The following is an 18130-nucleotide window of genomic DNA, read 5'->3' on the forward strand; positions in this document are numbered from 1 at the left end:
TAGCAGTCACATATGCACACAAATAGCTCAACAGGGGTGGGTCCAAAGCGACTTTTACTGTCATATGTGAAAATACCGTAAATTAAAAACAAACAAACCAGGAAATTGTATTTTCCCCCTCTTCTGATTCATCTGAAATAAAGTAGCATTGTCTTGGTATATGACCATTGTTGATGTTCTTGGAACTTCCCATAGCAGGAATAAATAAGTCACTTTTCTGTAGAGGTATTAATCATCTCTTAATGAGCATCTGACAAGACTTTACATTATCCTGCCATATTGGCAAACCCCAAAGGGAAGGGAAGCCTTTTATCATCCAGTGGAGGAGGTTACCATTCAGCTGCATCTTGGCAGCCTTAACCAGGCACCTCTGTGGAGCAGAATACACATTTCCTGTTAGCACAGCTTTCCACACTTCAGAGATGCTTGTACTTGGTATTAACTAAGAGGCCCACAGTGAGACATAGGTTCTCACGCTGCCAATGGGAGAAAAGAATTTTGTTCAGATATGGGAATACCAGATTAAATATTGATGGTCCTTAAAATCTCAGCATGTAACTAGTATCCAGAAAAGCATACAGTGAGGCAGGGAAGGTCTAACTGTTGATGGGGTTTCCATTGCAAATTCTTTGGCATCCTTTTTAAAAACAAGCATTCTCATTATCATCTGGGCAGCCACCCCCAACTAATGGTATCTGGGAATTTTCAGAATGTGTATGTATATATGGGGTGGGGGGTTACTGCTTTTTATGCACTATGCAATTCAACATGGTGTTAGAAGAAACTTTTGAACTAATTTTCAAGTTTAGGAGTTTAAAAGGCTTGATTTATTGCAGTGAACAAAACCTGTATTGTGGCCATACTTCCTAAATTATCTTTCTTAAAATGGTCCTAATAGTGTTGTACGTTCCAGGGTTGTGAGGAGGGAAAATAACAAAGATTTTAAAGCAGTGATTGCGATAGAAGTGTAGTGGAAATTATTAATAATGCCGGTGTTACCTTTGTTTAAAAGCTGCCTTGAATATTTCATAGAAGAACGGGGTATAAATATTGATAATAAATCTGGAATAAAAATAAATATGCCTGTATGAATCTGCAAAATGTTTAGTGATGAGAATCTGTTGGTTGTGGAAAACACTAAAAATGTTTCATTCTCTCGCATTTTCATTCTCACGCTTCACTTCACCTCTTTTTACCATATGTCTGGCACATCTGTACAAATCTCTCTTTCCTCCCCTCATACACAGTCCCTCTTTCATGCCACTTCCTTGCAGAAGACGCACCAGAGTGCCCTCCAGGTGCAGCAGAAGGCGGAGGTATTGCTGCAGGCTGGGCACTACGATGCTGATGCCATAAGGGAATGCGCAGAAAAGGTGGCACTGCACTGGCAGCAACTAATGTTGAAGATGGAAGACAGGCTGAAGCTGGTTAATGCATCTGTCGCTTTTTATAAAACCTCAGAGCAGGTGAGCCGAATGATGTGCAGTGATACTTGTAACTATTTTAAAAATCCCATAGTATTCATTGTCATAACATTTTATTTAGGGCAGCTGTGAATTCAAATCTCTGAGCTAGCCACATCTTTATATTGCCCACATATTCATTGATGCTGTCTGAATCTTACATAGTCCTAGATTGAGATTCATTAACTACAAATCCCAAGATTTGGGATCTCCTCCAAACCTCCAAAGTTTTGAGCCAAAACAAATTTTAATCTTTTGGCTCGGCCTTCTCCACAATGGATGCATATTGTTGCTCAATGTACTATATGAAAGTGCATTGACAGTGAGTGTGGTCAACATCAATTCAGACTGTATTACCGATACATGAATTTTTGTATGAATAACTTAACTACCTGCAACCCAGGATTTTCCTGCATGGTTTGAGCACAATAACCTAAACAATTAAAATACATCTCAAGCCCTTTCCAAGGCATCAGTCCTAAATTCGATGCCCTTGACTCACAAATAAGAGAACTGGCTAGCTCAGCACCATAGCTGACAAATGCTGACTTGTTGCCCCATTGTCAGCTGGGCAGACAAAGAGACCATTTCATAAGACCAGGTGAGTCTCAAACCTACAAATCAGTATATTATTTTTCTTCTGTAGTTTTAGCACAACTTGGAATCCTAAAGTTCTGCATCATTAAAAATCCACATTAGGAAATAGGCTTCATCAGCCACAGGGCCAAATTAGGTTGGAATTTTCTCTTTAAAAGGTCAATTAATATTTCCCAAACTAATATGTTCTGAGTTAGGAAGCCCATATAACATTTGTCTGTGAATCTCTCCTTTTCTTGTCTTTTGTTAGCTTTCTAGGTTAATGGACTTGTAGTAGTTTCTCTGTGTTTCTGGATGTAGCTTTTATAGCTGAAGTACTGTGTCCTTATGCCTCAGGTTTGCAGTGTGCTAGAGAGTTTGGAACAGGAATATCGAAGAGATGAAGACTGGTGTGGAGGTCGGGATAAGCTTGGACCAGCATCTGAAATAGACCATGTCATCCCCTTAATCAGCAAACATCTGGAACAAAAAGAAGCCTTTCTCAAGGTCTGTTGTAGTCTTCCTCTTTTCTGTAGTTGTTTTTATTTTTTGGTAACTGAAAATAGCTGTGGTGGAAACCTGTCAGCAGAGCATGCAGATGATGTTCTGTGCACTGTCATTTCCATATAGAACACACCTGAATATAATTTTATGCGAATCATAAGAACAACACAGTTTTTGCATGCAGTCATAGTGTAGCTTTTCTCTAAATGTTTTATGACTAGACAACTTGCACAATCTTTCTCCAGAATAGAGATTTCCCAATTCCTCCCCCCACCCAATCCTCATTTTGACAGTCAGTTCCAATACTACAAAAATGGATATTCTGCCCATACAAGTGGCTGCTTCCATAGGCAGTGTAATGTGGGACCAATCAGCTTGCTCCTTCCCTTTCATGGCCTGAAAGAATTACAACTTGTGAATTTTTTTCAATTCATGGAAGGGAACAGAAGAGCTCATATTAATCAGCTGTGCTAATGTTATGTCCTTCACATGAATAGCCTGCTCATGTGGGCAGTGCCTTGTGCATTGGATTCCAGTGCCTCATTTGAGCCAACTCTTTAGTGGTGCAAAAGGCCAGGTACAATTAGCAGATGGAGAGACAAGGGTTTGCAATGTTTCATTGCTCTTTGGCATTAAAAAGGAGTAGAGGCCTACTAACCAAGCATGAGAGAATGTGGCTTTGAGCAGATATCAGTAGTTGGTTTTGTTTCTGAGTAGATGTGAGGGCAGGAACAACTGTTTTCTTCTGCCCAGGGTCTTCTAAGCAGCATTCACATTGAAAGGGTAAAGAACTCAAGGTGCATCTTTTCTTCCTGCCCTTATTGTTTCCCTTTCTCCCAGATCTCATTTATCTGGCTCAAAGTAGCTGCAGTTGGAGAAAAAGTTCAACACTCAGTAGTCAAGCACATGATTTACATGCTGACAGTAGTATGATTCAATTCCAGGAACTGCTAGTTAAAAGGAATTCAGAGCTGGAAAAGATCACTACCTTTTGACTTAGAAGAACTGATTCTGGGCAGGATTGACCAGAGGAACAGACAATGTGGTACCCTCCAGATGTTGCTGAATTAGAACTCACACCATCTCTGATTGCTGGCCATGCTGGCTGGGGCTGTTGGGAGTGTCCACTGTCATCTGGAAGACACTGCATTGGCTGTCTCTGGGATACATGGTACTGTGGCATATTAACAATTGTTCTGACTAGGATATGGCAAGGATAAGGATGTTCCTGGCTGCTGTATATTCTGTTGTAGGAATGCAATGGCAAGAAGTGACTGGCCTTTCTTCCATGTATCCCTAGATCTTCCCCTCAGCAAGCCATAGCTTGTATATAAATGTTAAATAATTCTTAACACCTTTGCTTTTCAAAGTTGCATACAGATAATGTAATGGTATGTTTTTGAAAGACTGCATTCCAGAATAAATCAACTGTCACCTTCTGGAATAAAGATCAAGATGTACAATCCCCCACTAGCGGTGTTATGCTTTTGCTTTTCTACTGGAATCAGCCAATTTTTTCCACACAGCATTTTCTCTCATATCATACCCATTCCCAAGATGATGGATGTGTGTGACTGCAGTCTGAGTTTCTCAGTGTTTTCTCATGCACGTCAACATCCTTCAGAGGTCAAATGAGAAAAGAAGCTCATGTCACAGTTCAGTGGTTCCTCTGTGTTTTATTCTTCTGATTCACTTGTCAAAAGGGTAACTGTTGTGCTTGGGGGTGGGGGGGTGTTGTTTACTGCCCACAGGCCTGCACACTAGCACGAAGGAATGCAGAAGTGTTTCTCAAGTACATTCACCGAAACAACGTCAGCATGCCAGGGGGAGTGAGCCATACGAGGGGACCTGAGCAACAAGTCAAAGGTCAGTGTGTTTGTTGGGGAGATGCATTAATGGAATGGCAGCTTGGCTTTAGAAATGTACCACACACCCATGGATGACACTTGTGCTCACCACTGATGTTTCCTTACACCGGATTAAATTTGCCACATAATAATTACAGGTGCACCTTTTCTGCTGGACAGAATAAGATTAGAATACAAGCAGATGGTATGAAAATGACAGCGTCTTTTTCATTTCTGTGCTGGCTCAGAAAACTTAGGAGTGGATCTAGTGAAGTGTTTTGCATATAAATTTACCAGTGTGCCATCATCTGTCATTAGAACAATAGAAATTCCATTAAATCTATAGGCAATACTTCTCCTATTAGTATGTTTAGAGTATTTTTAAAAGTAGTAGTCATTAAGATCCTTTCTCTATTACACCTATCACGTGCTTCTTTCATATCAATCCATACTTTAAGCCTCCACTTCAAAATGTGTCAGGGTGTGGGTACTAAAATCATAGCAGGGTCAAACTTCTTTAAGCTATCTCATTTTACTACCCATTGTCTAAGTGATGCCCTGGTAGTCATTTGAATTGTTTTTTAAAAGCAAAAGAGTTAAGAGGAGAGCAGTGATGGATTTGTAGGAAGGTTACTGTACATATACAGATCCCTTCTTATTTCCAGACTGCCTACAGGTGTAAAAGAGAAACCATCCCATCTGATTCAGAGCTTAGTTATGGAATCTGAAAGCAATTAATTACTAATCTAATTTGGGGCAGTGGGGGGGGGGGAGAAAGACTGAAAATGTGGGCAGTTCATTAGTTTAGCTACAAAGAGCTGCAGTAAATAGTATTTCCTTCTGTTGAAAGGACAATCCCTTAACTCCTTCCACTTCAGGAAACAGTGGGCAGAAAGTATCTGTCTCATACTACATTCAAGGACAGAACAGGTTATTATACTGGGTTTGTTTGTTTTTTGGCATTTGGAGCTATTGCAGAGTATTAATCAGGCTTCCATACCACCCTTCTTCTTCCAAGACAAGCCAAAATTGAAATTCACAATGTGATCACTTTTCTCAGAGTTCAATGTCTGCTTCTCTTTCTTAGCTATTTAGCCACAGTGACCAATAGAATGACCTTCTTATGCTTGCCTCTTTCATATGTTCAAATGAACATGGGCTGCTGTGGTGATGATACATTCTTGGAGGAGTCTGGGGTGATGCATTCCCTGCTTTCTTTTGTAGCTGTAATCCACCAGTTGCTAATCTGTTCCTTGATTCTGTGAGGAGCTGATAAAAATGAACTAAAGTAAATCTGCAGAACTAAGCCATTTTTCATCTCTGATTGGATTACTTTTAGAGCTGTAGAAAAGAACAGATCAATGACAGTGTAGGGCAATAATAATTATGTAGTTTGATACTGAGTGCGCCATACAGTTGCTATCACTAAAGGGGTTGAAAATGCTGCAGCCTAACATAAAATCTGTACTTTAAAAATATATATTTCTTTGGTTAATATTGCTCAAGAACTCAAAAAAAGAGTCTGCACTCGTATACATGAGTATCTTTTTTAACAAAAAAAGCACACACAATTAAGATGGGTTTTTAAGATACAGTTTTAGGGAGAAGGCTTACTAAAATATATGGAACTGTTTATACATGTTAAGCAATAGACATAAACTTTAGGCAGCCTCTCACATTGTCATTTTAAGACATAAGATATTTCCTATGAGGAGACAAGCAGGGAGAGTAGGCTACTTTACGCAGTGGATATAGGTCCTCTTATTATTTTTATAAATATATTTCTATACCACTGTAACATGAAAATATAACACAGCAGTTTACAACAATATAAAAACATAAAACCAACCAATAACATCATAAAAGTAAAAATACTAGCACATTTACAAAACTAAGCAGGGTCCAGTATGGTTCCAAAGGGGGTTGCAAGTTGAGATTTCTGCATTGCATAAGGTTGGACTAAATGACCCTAGGGTCCCTCCCAACTCTTATGATTCTGTGATTCAGGATTAAAACAAAAATCCAATATCAATAGACCATTGTAGGGGATATACACTTAGTTGCCTTAATTAGTAAGCTTGGCTGTGACAGACAGAAAAAGCTGGGACATTCTCTTTCACTCGCCCCATAGAATTTTATTTAACTGAAGCTTGCACAGAAGAATCTGTTGGTAATCCCCCCGATTAATTAGTGAACCAGAATATGAGTTGAATTTACCCCCTTAGCCACCAAAATGTCCTGGACTGGTCCTTGCTTGTACCTCAAAAGAATCCCGTTAGAATGTTTCATTTGTGAGTCTAGAGACAGCTCAAGGATATGTACCACAAGAATCTCTTGCAGCCCACCTTTCAGATTTCAGTTCTAAGAAATCAATAATGTGAGCTGAGCATTCTGAAAAAGTCACAGGACTGCTTTTAGGGGAGGCTTTGGTGACCTAAAATTGTAATACCATTGAACAAAGAATAAAGATGCCTCTTTGGAATAGAACTGTATGGCAGAACCGTCAAATACCTTTTGTTTTAGTATAGTATGTCCACCCCAGGCCTAAGGCATCACTGACTGTGCTCCAAATAAATGTTGTATAAGTGAGCAGGTGAGTGTGGGAAGTACAAGGTAGATATTTGTTAGTCTGACCACTATTGGTGCCAAGGCATGGCGCTTGTTCCTTCTGCATTTACGAGGATACATTTAATGACTGGGTATCTAAACTGTTGTCAGCTGCATGACTTGTCATTGTTCCCCCACTCCCGTTGCTTGGGCTTTGAACAGTGTGGTCTGAAGTGCTCTGCACTGTATCTGTATCTATGTGTTGGAAATATAATATTTTTTTCTGTTGATTTTTGTCCACACACCCTTAGTGAGCCCCTTGTGTTAAGGACTGCCCACTCTCTGCTATTTTGTTTCTTCCCCCAGTTAACTCTGAAGTGCTTCATACTAGGGAGCTTATATCACTGTGATGGAGTAGCCAGTTGAATTTGCATTGACTTGCGTCTGCATGTACTCACTGAGCCACTGAGGGTAACGACCATCCTCCTTTTCTCCGCAGCCATTCTGAGTGAGCTGCTGCAGAGAGAGAACAGAGTTCTTCACTTCTGGACCTTGAAGAAACGGCGATTAGATCAGTGCCAGCAGTATGTGGTCTTTGAGCGTAGTGCTAAGCAGGTAGCTTAATAAAACTCTGCTTTCCCCTCTTGTTCTGTTGTTACGGCTGACAGGTAATAATGGACTGTGTAATAGATTAGTTGTGGGAAGGGTTGTATCTCAGGGACTGCAGACTTTGCATTATGAGACCCCATGTTCAATCCTTTGCATCAATCAAGACTGGAAAACTTTTTGTTATGAGGTGCCATGTTCAATCCTTTGCATCAGCCAACACTGGTAATGACCCTGGAGAGTTAGTTTCAAACCTGACACTAGTTGAAACTGACAGTGTGAGCTGGATAGGCCATTGGCCTGAATAAGGCTGCCAGACTGCAAACCAGAAATAAACATGTTGCCTTGTACATGCTGAATGCTGTGGGAGAAATTGTTAACTGCTCCCACCTGTTTCTTTCCTGGGTCTCCTAGCAGTTGGTCTCAGACCTCATCTGTTGTAGGGCAAAACAAGAAGTTCTTCTTGTTTCAGTAGATGGAGAAGAAGGGTGAACCTATATTCGGGGGGGGGGGAGAGCGGATGTGACGAGAAGCCTAACATTGGCAACCTCTCACTTCGCCTGCACTGCATTAATCTCTGGTCTGAAGTCTTGCAAGACTACTACGGTCAAGATCAAGCAAGGAGTCTCATAGCACCTTAAAGACTAACAAATTTATTACCTCTTCAGCTATTGTGAGCTCAAGTCTGCTTTGCCAGATGCAAGGAAAAATATATCGTGTGTAAGTGTCTGTGACCACATAAAATTCAACGCAGTGGACAATCAGTCCCTACTGTGCTACATTTTGCTTGCTTGTTTACCGTGTAAAGTGTTGTTAGACTTGAATTTGAGGCCTGCCTGTCAGGCTTCTTCCTTTCTGAGGGCTAGTGGTGCTCTTCAACTGCAATAGAACTTGAATAATTAATTTTGAAATATGCCAATGAGAACAGGTTGCATGGGTGAAAACTAGTCACCTTGTTTTTGTTCATTTGGTCCCCCACCCTCCCATTTGTAGGCCTTAGACTGGATTCAGGAAACAGGAGAGTATTATCTTTCTACTCACAACTCTACGGGGGAATCAGCAGAAGAAACTCAGGAACTTCTGAAAGAATATGGAGAATTCAAAGTACCTGCCAAGGTAAACCCTACTATTGATTTTATAATTTCATGAGCTTCCTTTGGTAGTTTCAGTTAAGGAAATGTAGTAAAGGTATACAACTCACAGGATTTAGTCTCAGTTACACTATTACTTATCTACATGCATCATTTATTACTAAATAAATGTATAACATGATATATTTAATAGCTCTGAATGTTATAAATGCTCCCCCCCCCCCATTTTGAAGTCTATGGCTGAGATCCAAAAAAAATACTAATAGTGCAATCTTATGTGTGTCGAGTCCCATTGAGTGTATATAGGATTGCAAACTGAGGCTCATAGAAGGAGCCTGTTTTCCTTTGGAAGCTCACTCCATGCATTATCACAAACGTCTTTTAAAACTCACTTAAAATCCAAAAGGAGCTTGTGATGTGGCATGGAGAACAATTTCTTGAGGAAAACAACTCTAAAGCCTCCTTTTGCTAATGGAGCTAGTTTCAGAGTTCTCTTGTATACTGACCAATGATATTAATTATTTCTAAAGAACTACCAAACTTCAGAATGACCTCAGAATATTTGCCCTTGTTTTCTCAATTCCAATATCTTCCTGTTTGGGGCCATCAAGCTCTGCAGTCTCCCTGCTATCACTTTGTACCCACATCCCCATGCTCATCTCTTCCTGACAAGTTCCATTCCTGTCTGCCGCAGTGTCCATTTGAAGAGAAATTCTGACCAAGCAGGTCAAAATTAACACCCATAAGCAGAATGGTGTTATTACTCTCTGCTCACATTTCCACTTTCAAAAGATTGCTTCAGAACCAAACAATTCTGCAAAGTATTACAACCTGTAACAATTAAGTTCCATTGAGTAGTACTGAGTGGCAGTGGGAAATTCAGAACCATTTTGGATAATAAATGAAAAGATTGCACTCCACCTACACTATGTCTCCAAAGATCTCAGGAACATTTTGTGTTAGTGATGCTTGTGAAGAATACGAGGTCCATATGGTTATTATGTGAATGAAAATTGAACAAAATGTCCATAGAAGATATGATAACCAAGGAAAACTCTTTTGGGCAGCAAACCAAGGAGAAAGTGAAGCTTCTCATTCAGCTGGCTGATAGCTTTGTAGAGAAAGGGCATACTCATGCCACTGAAATTAGGAAATGGGTTACCACCGTCGACAAACGCTATCGGGACTTTTCACTGAGGATGGGGAAATACCGCTACTCTTTGGAAAAAGCTCTTGGAATCAATACAGAGGTACTGTAAGTCACATGTTTTGCTGACATACTTTAAACAAATGAAAAAACCTTAGCGGAATTAGCACTGTCTTATGTGGAAATGCTTTCATGCATTACATAGCCAGCCTTACCTTGCAGTGGCATAAGACAGAGCACACTAGGTGTGGATTTTGTGACACAAATTTGTTCCTTTGTGACACAAAGGCTAGACAAGATGACAGGGGAATGATTGGTTGGGTGCCCAGGAAGTTGCTATAAGGAGTAATCAAGTGGACTTCCAGGTATAAATTCATGTAGATGATGATCAGTCAACATAAGACAAAATGGTAATTCATTCAAAATAGCAGGGCAAATCAATGATTAATCTGTAGTTAATTCCTACCTGGCGCTACTTGTGAAAAGCTGCAGATTTTACTGGGCTGCACATGGCCTGTTACATAGCTTTTCATGTTGATGGCACTGGCCTTGTGTATGTACTTGAGTCCCACAGAGCTAAATGGATGCTATTCTGGGTAAATCTACTGTTTTGCAGTCCATTCTGTTATAGCCAGCAGGACACGTGAAGAGCGGATTTAGGTTACCATGTATAAGCCAGGGCAGCGTTAACTTTTAATTATTGCCTCAAAAATTCACTTCATAACCATTCAAGTGAGAAAGAGGGATTGGATCCTAATTTCCATATGTGAGTTCCTCTGACAGTCACCTTCACCTTCTTCCTATGGCCATTTTGGCTCCTAAAAATCTGCTCCTGAAGATTGGAAGGCCTTCTGGAAAAGGATCGGATGCCGTGAAGCTGACTGCAGCAGAAAGGGGGGATTGGCAAAATTGGGCACTTACATAATAATAATAATAATAATAATAATAATAATAATAATAATAATAATAATAATATCTTTATTGTCATTGCCCCCTCTCGGGGACAACGAAATTACTTGGCTGCTCCATCCACTCCATCCACCCAGGTAGGGCACTCCACACAAAATCAAAACAACTATAAAAACACTAATTAAAACAATACAGTATAATACAGCAAGGAAGATTAGATGACTTTCAAAGTCCAGGCTTCCCATTCAGGGCCAAGATCGCTCTGGAGAAGAAGCTGTTCTTAAGACGGCTCAGAGGCACTAGTGCAAACAACAGTGTGCTTCTACTCACACAGGGGTCAACGCCAATGTTTTTATTCAGATCTGGTTCATTTGAAGGAATAATGCAATAAAGATGTACCAAGTAAATATCGTTTATGAAATTTGAGCAAATGCTGTCATTTGGGGAAAGTAGAATACAACCCTCAGAGGCAATATTGCAGAGCAGACAAAATGTGTCTGCTTGCTGCCACCACTGATGTGTCCCAGGATTCCCATGAGGAAAGCCATCCCCTTCCTAAAGTCAAATGAGAGGAAGGGGTGCTGATGAAGCCTAGCAAATTGGTTGGGGGAAAGGACTGAAAACCTCCTACCACCTGCCAAATATGTGATGCATTTAGCCAGTCATTAATAGGTCTGTATGTGCAGTTGTTTGTTTGATTGATTTCTTTTTCTTTTTCCTTTCCTTTCCTTTTCTTCCAGCCCTATAGCCTTTTCTTTCACTGTAGATATGCTTACTTTTACAAAGCATAGAAATGTATTTTAAATCCAAGACACTACTCTTTTTCAGGATAACAAGGACCTGGAATTAGACATCATTCCAGCAAGTCTGTCAGATCGCGAAGTGAAGCTACGTGATGCCAATCACGAAGCTAATGAAGAAAAAAGGAAGTCAGCCAGAAAGAAAGAGTAAGTGGTGGGAAATGGGCACCTCACAAAACATAGCACATGAATGACAAACAGCAGCAGTTCCATGTGAACAATTCACCAAGCCCACCTATTTGTGAGGCAGGTGAGATAGCCTTGCAGGAATGTTATGCAAACAAAAGACCAGAGTTTGGAGAGAAGTAAGATATGTGGGATAAGTCCATGCCTGATAAATTAAAAACGTAATTGTTTTTTCTCTCTATGTGTGTGTAACTAAATACTAATTTATTCTTATTTATCAAGATAGAAACTCATATTTATATAACCACAACAAGATTAACAACATTTATACTTGATTCTAGAAATTTATTGAATTATGCAAGTATTATTCTAATTACGTAGACATGCAGAGATGGCTACAATACATAAATCTTCAAACATGATATGATACATTCTAAATGTATTTCCATAATCAGGGAGAAAATACAAATATGCTAGAGACTAAGAACTAATGTAAACTGATGGGAAGGGAGAAATGGCTTGAGGAATTACATTTTATTTACTTACTTATTAACACTTACCATACTTTTATGTGTATAAGACTTTAAAATAAGGTTAAAAATCTGGGGGCATCTATACACAGATAGTACATATGCCCATTTTAAATTTGGGGTCCCCAAAAGTAGGCGGTGTCTTAGACATAGGGATGTCTTATACAAGGAAACATAAAGTATATCTCACTTTTCCTCCAAAGAGCTCAAGACAGTATACACAATTTCCTTTCCCCTGTTTTATCTCTGCAGCAATTCTGTGAGATAACTTAAACTGAGATGTCTGGCCCAATCCAATGTCACCCAGTGTGCTTTGTGGCTTAGGGTGGATTTGACTGGATATCACCAGTCCCAGGCTGATTGCTACTTCATAGAGGAGATACTTAAGTTCTCTTTTCATACATTACAAAAAACTGGAGAAAGCAGAATAGTGTCCACACTTGCTTATTGCATGCATGAAGCAGTCCCTACACTTCCAGTTTGTAATCCCTCCATCCCTTAACATGAATGCTTTTCTAATTTGGAAATGATAGAATTGTTGAGTTGGAAGGGACCACAAAGGTCATCTAGTCCACCCCCTGCAATGCAGGAATCTTTTGTTCAACGTGGGGCTTGAACCCATGACCTTGAAATGTTATAATATGTGATGAGATGGTCACATAAACAATATTTTATTCTTTCATTTACAATGTGCAATTTAGGCAGCCCAGAAAGATGACGACTACAATATTCTGTACACTTACTTTCAGCAAATATCCATAGCATTGGTCTACGTATCGTTGAAAGTATTTTTCTTTCTTTCTTACGAAGAATATAACAAAGAGAGAGTTTGTGTTTAATATACAGATTTACTCCCATGCATTTCTGCTCCTAGATTCATCATGGCTGAACTGCTTCAGACTGAGAAGGCCTATGTCAGGGATTTACATGAATGTTTAGAGGTATGTTTATAAAGACTCTGTACTGTTTCTGATGGCTGGTGCTCATAATAACTACCACCATGATGTGGTGTTGTGGTCTTCAGTTACGGCGGGGTTTTCAAGGATTATAAACTTGCCTAGATGAGACCTGTGTGGAGGTTTGCTGTACTGTGCAGGCTGGTTCATGATGTTTGTGTTTCAACAATCTGAAAATGCAAAAGCCTTTGATATTTTCTACAGGTAGAATGGAAGGTGGGTGCAATGTATGTGTTCAAAACTGATATATTACTCTTGCTGTAGACATGCAACACCATAAGTAATATACAGCTTTTAATGTTGTATTTTTAAATTGTTTGTGGTGAAGCATGGGTAAGAAATGTAATTATTGTTATTAAGACAAAAAGCTAACATTCAGTTTGGACCTCAGAAAAAGGTTTTGTATGCATAACAAAAGAAAGAAAGAAAGAAAGAAAGAAAGAAAGAAAGAAAGAGAGAGAGAAAGAAAGAAAGAGAGAGAGAGAAAAGGTTATGGTAACTGAACCTTTGAACTAATTGAAGGTGTGCCTGAACATCAAACATCTATTTCTTATCACTGAAACATCCACATTCATTGTTTTGGTTTATTAGTTGTGTTGGTTTTTATTATTATCTTTTAGCTTAGAACTCCATGTTTTCTGAGATATTCTATGCCTTTGGCAAGAAAACTGCAAGGTCTTTTCTTTTGTTGTGCACTTCGTCTCTGTGTTTAAGAACTGCTGTTGTCTTCTAGACCTATCTCTGGGAAATGACAAGTGGAGTGGAGGAGATACCCCCAGGGATTCTTAACAAAGAGCACATAATTTTTGGCAACATCCAGGAGATTTATGACTTTCATAATAAGTACGTATTCTTCAACACTTTGAGAAAGGTACCCTTTTGGAAGCTTACCCTGTTTTGCAAAGCCAGGAACCAGCATTGAGGCCAAGTGCTCCTCTCCTTTGGCATCACACACTGGATCTGGTGGGTAGACCCTGGCTTATTATTTAACAGTCAGCTACAGTTCCCTGGTTCAGACATAACAAGAACAAATTCTGGATTAATACAAGCCAGGATCTTCATGCTGAAACCAGTGTGCCCTGAGACACAGAGCAGAGGAGGGACATGGAGAGGAGCACTCAGTCCCAATGCTCGTTCATAGCTTCATATATAATTGATTATGAAGTGTCAAACAATTTGCAGGAGTGGGCTAATGTGTGGCAAGAACAGGTGCTGAGCTATGGAGGAGGAAAATAACTGTGCTATAGATTTTTACATGAGAAATATTGGGCAGCCCTGGCCTACCTGCTTATGCAGGCTGGAGACATGTTCTGTGCGATGACACTCCCCACTCATCTGCTCAGACCTACAATGTCTAGCAGGAATAAGACAGTTCTAGTCCCAACTTTGAAACTCACACTCTACGTAATAAGGAAATTGGCATGGCAATTATGCTAAGTATTACAGCCAGGCATGTGTGGCCTGCTATGTGGATAAGGTAACCAAAGCTCAGTAACTTGCATTCAGCTACCATGAAATGTGACTAATTCTGTACTAAAAGAAGAGTTGCTACTGAATGTCTCATAAAGAAAAAATCAAAGTGAATTTGAAAGGTCCTGCTCAGCTGAAACATCTATAGCAAGGATAGGGAACACATGACCTCCACAACTTCCATCAGTCCCACCCAGAACACACAGTGGTCAGGGATTATGGGGACTGAATCAAGTCTGTAGGAATTTCAAGGAAAAGTGAAATAATTTATTTAAGATTATTGAAATGTCAGAGGTTGAGGTTTGCACATCTGTAATCTACTGACAGATTTTATGCTCAGCAACATTTGAGATGAATTTGGAGGGTCCTTTTTTCTGTGAAATATATGAAAGCATTTTTCATCATCCAGCACCTGCTTCTACTAAGTGGTTGTGATGTTCCCCTGAGTCACTCAACCAAATAGCGTTGGAGGGTGTACACTCTTTAATATCTTGTATCAGGTTGGTTCGGGTGCAGGTAGGGCAAGCATATTATAACCAGAGTCTTCTCTCTTACTTTTTCAGCATTTTTCTGAAAGAACTGGAAAAATATGAACAACTCCCTGAAGATGTGGGTCATTGCTTTGTCACCTGGGTAATGAGTCTTAACATAGCACCATTTATTAATGGATGTCTTGAGCATTTGTAACAGGGACTGAGTAGCTTTAAGTAGGCCAAAGTAGTGGACTGTGCAGTTCTTCAGGCAGTACTTTGTTGAATGGTAATTGAACCTTTATAGAAAGTTTTCCTCAAACATTAATTTCAGCCATCTAATAAGTCCGCTATTTGCAAAAGGTTGCAAATCATCACAGGGCACCAGACTTCTGCCAATGGACAATCAGATCAATATAACACAAATGCAACTTAAAATTTGAAATTCCATAGTTCATCTGCTAATATAGATTTGTTTTGATCAATAACTTCTATGTACTAAGTACAAGTTTAAGACAGATCCAGAATTTTTAAGGTGTACAGTACCATAGGTAACAGCAACATTTATATTTCGATTTTTAGAAAATCTCAGTTCCTAATTTAATTATTTCTAAGCACCTCATCTTACATATTGTGCAAGATATATTTCTGTGGCAAAAAGGACTTTTAAATAGACACTGAAATATGACAGTGGGCACTATAGAATTTTTTTTCAAAAGGACACACATTTAATTAATAGGAAAGGCAATCATGATTTTCTTGTAGATTTTTTTCTACTAGTCTAACATACTCTGTTATACTTTTTATTGTTCCTTTCATTTGCAGTACATTTCTAATTAGAGGGGACAGCCATAAAGTATTAATTTATTCTGTGGAAGTTGAATCGGAAATGGTGCAAGTACAACTCTTGATCATCTTGCCTTTCCCCCCTCTTGGTGTTTATTTTCACAGGCAGATAAATTTCAGATGTATGTTACCTACTGTAAAAACAAGCCTGACTCCAGCCAGCTAATCCTAGAACATGCAGGAACATTCTTCGACGTAAGCGTTTATTGTTTTTCTATTTCAGATTAGACAATAACATGTTCTGCTCTTTTGCTGTTGCAATGGCTATCCAGTTTGGAGGCTTGTTGGTTATATGAGAGTTTTTTGCGCATGTGGTATTAGACACCATGCAGCAGAGACTTGATGGCTGCCTCGGTTTCCCTCTCATCTCATTTTCTCCTGGCTGCCACTGAAAAATTAGAACTGCACTGGCCCAGTTCACACATAGCACTAAGCCAAACCATGGCTAAATATGAACATGCAAGTATGTGCATACTTGTAGTAAACATTGTGACTGTTTAACGCCTTCCCCAGTCCTACTGCTGTGCTACCTGGAGCTGTGCCATAGTTTGCTTAGCATTACTGTATGTCTGACCCTGGGCTTGTGGTTTATCTATCTCAGTGGACCCAATCCAGACCTGTGAGCTGCTGCAGCAAAACCTTCTGCCCTGGCCAGTTTGTGTGGAAGGACTGTGCAAGTGGTGGTGGTTATGCCACTTCATCAAACCCATTGCTATTGGCGAGGAGTTTAGATTAAATCTGCTCTCCTGAAGTCTCCAAAGCCCTGATGCACTAGTGGTACATTTTAATTTTCCCATACAGCTCTTTGTATCCTGGTCTGATTCCATTAACAGAAGTGTAAATTCAATGGCCAACTCAAATTTGAGTGAGAAATTTCAAATTCTAATCGCAGTGATTTGGGACTTTTTGCTAAAATTTGGATTGTGCTACCTACATTTTATTAATAGGATTCAAATTTACCCCTAATATTTGAGACTATGTATATTAAAAATATATATAAATTTAAAAGTTTGGGGGGATAAAAATATATATAAATTTAAAAGTTTGGGGGGGATAACCCCCTGCTTGGCAGGGGGTTGGACTCGATGGTCCTTGTGGTCTCTTCCAACTCTATGATTCTATGATTCTATGAAATGAATATTGCTTAATTTTAAACAATTTTTGGGGCCAAACTAGGTGAAACATTAGAGATCTGTGACTGGTTCTGCCTTCTTTTCAGCAGATAACAGCCACAAGGAACCCATTCCAGATTAGGACAGCAGCACTGTGGAATGAAGGTTAACTCTTTTTCCAAATGCTGTTTACCCAATGAAAATACCCTGTCAACCACTGCTTTCTTTGCTCTGAGCCAAGGCAGTTTTTCAGGAACCAAAAATAAGAGTTTTTACTGCACAGAACCACTCTCAGCTTGCGCTATAGGTAGGACTCCAGTTTGGCTGGGTCCCTGCTCTACTTAGCATAATGATTAATCTCATTAAGATTAAGCTCAAATTACAAATATCATCCCTTGGCAGTCTTTCCACCTAGATGCAGCTGTTAAAGTCTTATATGACTCGCCTCATTACACGCCCTTGATTACATTTTCTCTTTTTAGCTCATTGTTTAGAACATTTTCAAGTGAGTTAAGGAAAAAGAAAGGTGGAGAGAGTATTATTCTTTTTAATTGGGCAGCGTCCCATAGGAGTCTCTTTTAGAATTATCCCTGTCCCTTTGGTGAAAATATGTGTGATAGTTAAATATATGAACCAGCAGGTGGCATTCTTTCCTACTCAAAGGTTTCTGGAAGGGATATAACATTTCAGCAGATTTACATGTTTAACAGGGTATTGACACAGATTAGAACGCATTTGCCTGGCTAAGCTTTTCTAGCCCAGCTGCGTTATGCTGGTTGGAAATATTCTGATAATGCTTAATACAAAAAAAAGTTGATGTTTCATCCCATTTATATTTTGCAAATGAGTGGTAGATTTTTCCTTTCTCTTTTTCAGTTTCTAGGCTAGAAAATCCCTTTTCCTGAAAAGCAACAGGAAGAAAAAGAAGCTGACTTTTTGTGCATTTTGGAGAGTTAGTCTGACTGTACTTTGTCATAGCTGCTCACATAGTCATTCAATCATGCAAAAAGACTGCAAAATGTCCCTTGCTTGATTTGGCACCTCTTCAGGTGTCATTTTCAGAAGGAGGGCAGCAGAAAATCAGAGATGGGGAACATTATGGTGGAAATTAGGTCCTCTGGGAACATTAT

The 18130-nt window shown here is 39.5% G+C and overlaps 1 protein-coding gene and 1 long non-coding RNA gene across 13 annotated transcripts in view; one reads left to right on the forward strand and one right to left on the reverse strand.

Moving 5' to 3' along the window:
• Positions 1-18130, forward strand: part of KALRN (kalirin RhoGEF kinase) — a 513896-nt gene that overhangs the window by 368300 nt on the left and 127466 nt on the right. For 11 of the 12 annotated variants that reach the window (XM_083487460.1, XM_083487445.1, XM_083487444.1 and 8 more), the window contains 11 exons: positions 1248-1466; positions 2397-2546; positions 4295-4409; positions 7437-7552; positions 8537-8659; positions 9702-9884; positions 11519-11637; positions 13021-13087; positions 13836-13945; positions 15136-15205; positions 15994-16083. In XM_083487460.1, the coding sequence (XP_083343586.1) occupies positions 1248-1466; positions 2397-2546; positions 4295-4409; positions 7437-7552; positions 8537-8659; positions 9702-9884; positions 11519-11637; positions 13021-13087; positions 13836-13945; positions 15136-15205; positions 15994-16083 (1362 nt within the window). The remainder of the gene's footprint in view (positions 1-1247; positions 1467-2396; positions 2547-4294; positions 4410-7436; positions 7553-8536; positions 8660-9701; positions 9885-11518; positions 11638-13020; positions 13088-13835; positions 13946-15135; positions 15206-15993; positions 16084-18130) is intronic. The other variant, XM_083487456.1, reaches the window with a different exon arrangement.
• Positions 5438-7484, reverse strand: LOC310701427. Its single transcript, XR_014523044.1, has 2 exons — positions 7396-7484; positions 5438-5659 (listed from the first exon to the last, which is right to left on the reverse strand). It is a non-coding gene; the product is annotated as an uncharacterized lncRNA (long non-coding RNA).

The sequence above is a fragment of the Podarcis liolepis genome (assembly GCF_965112155.1).
Source record: "Podarcis liolepis genome assembly, chromosome: 1".
Taxonomy (NCBI): domain Eukaryota; kingdom Metazoa; phylum Chordata; class Lepidosauria; order Squamata; family Lacertidae; genus Podarcis; species Podarcis liolepis.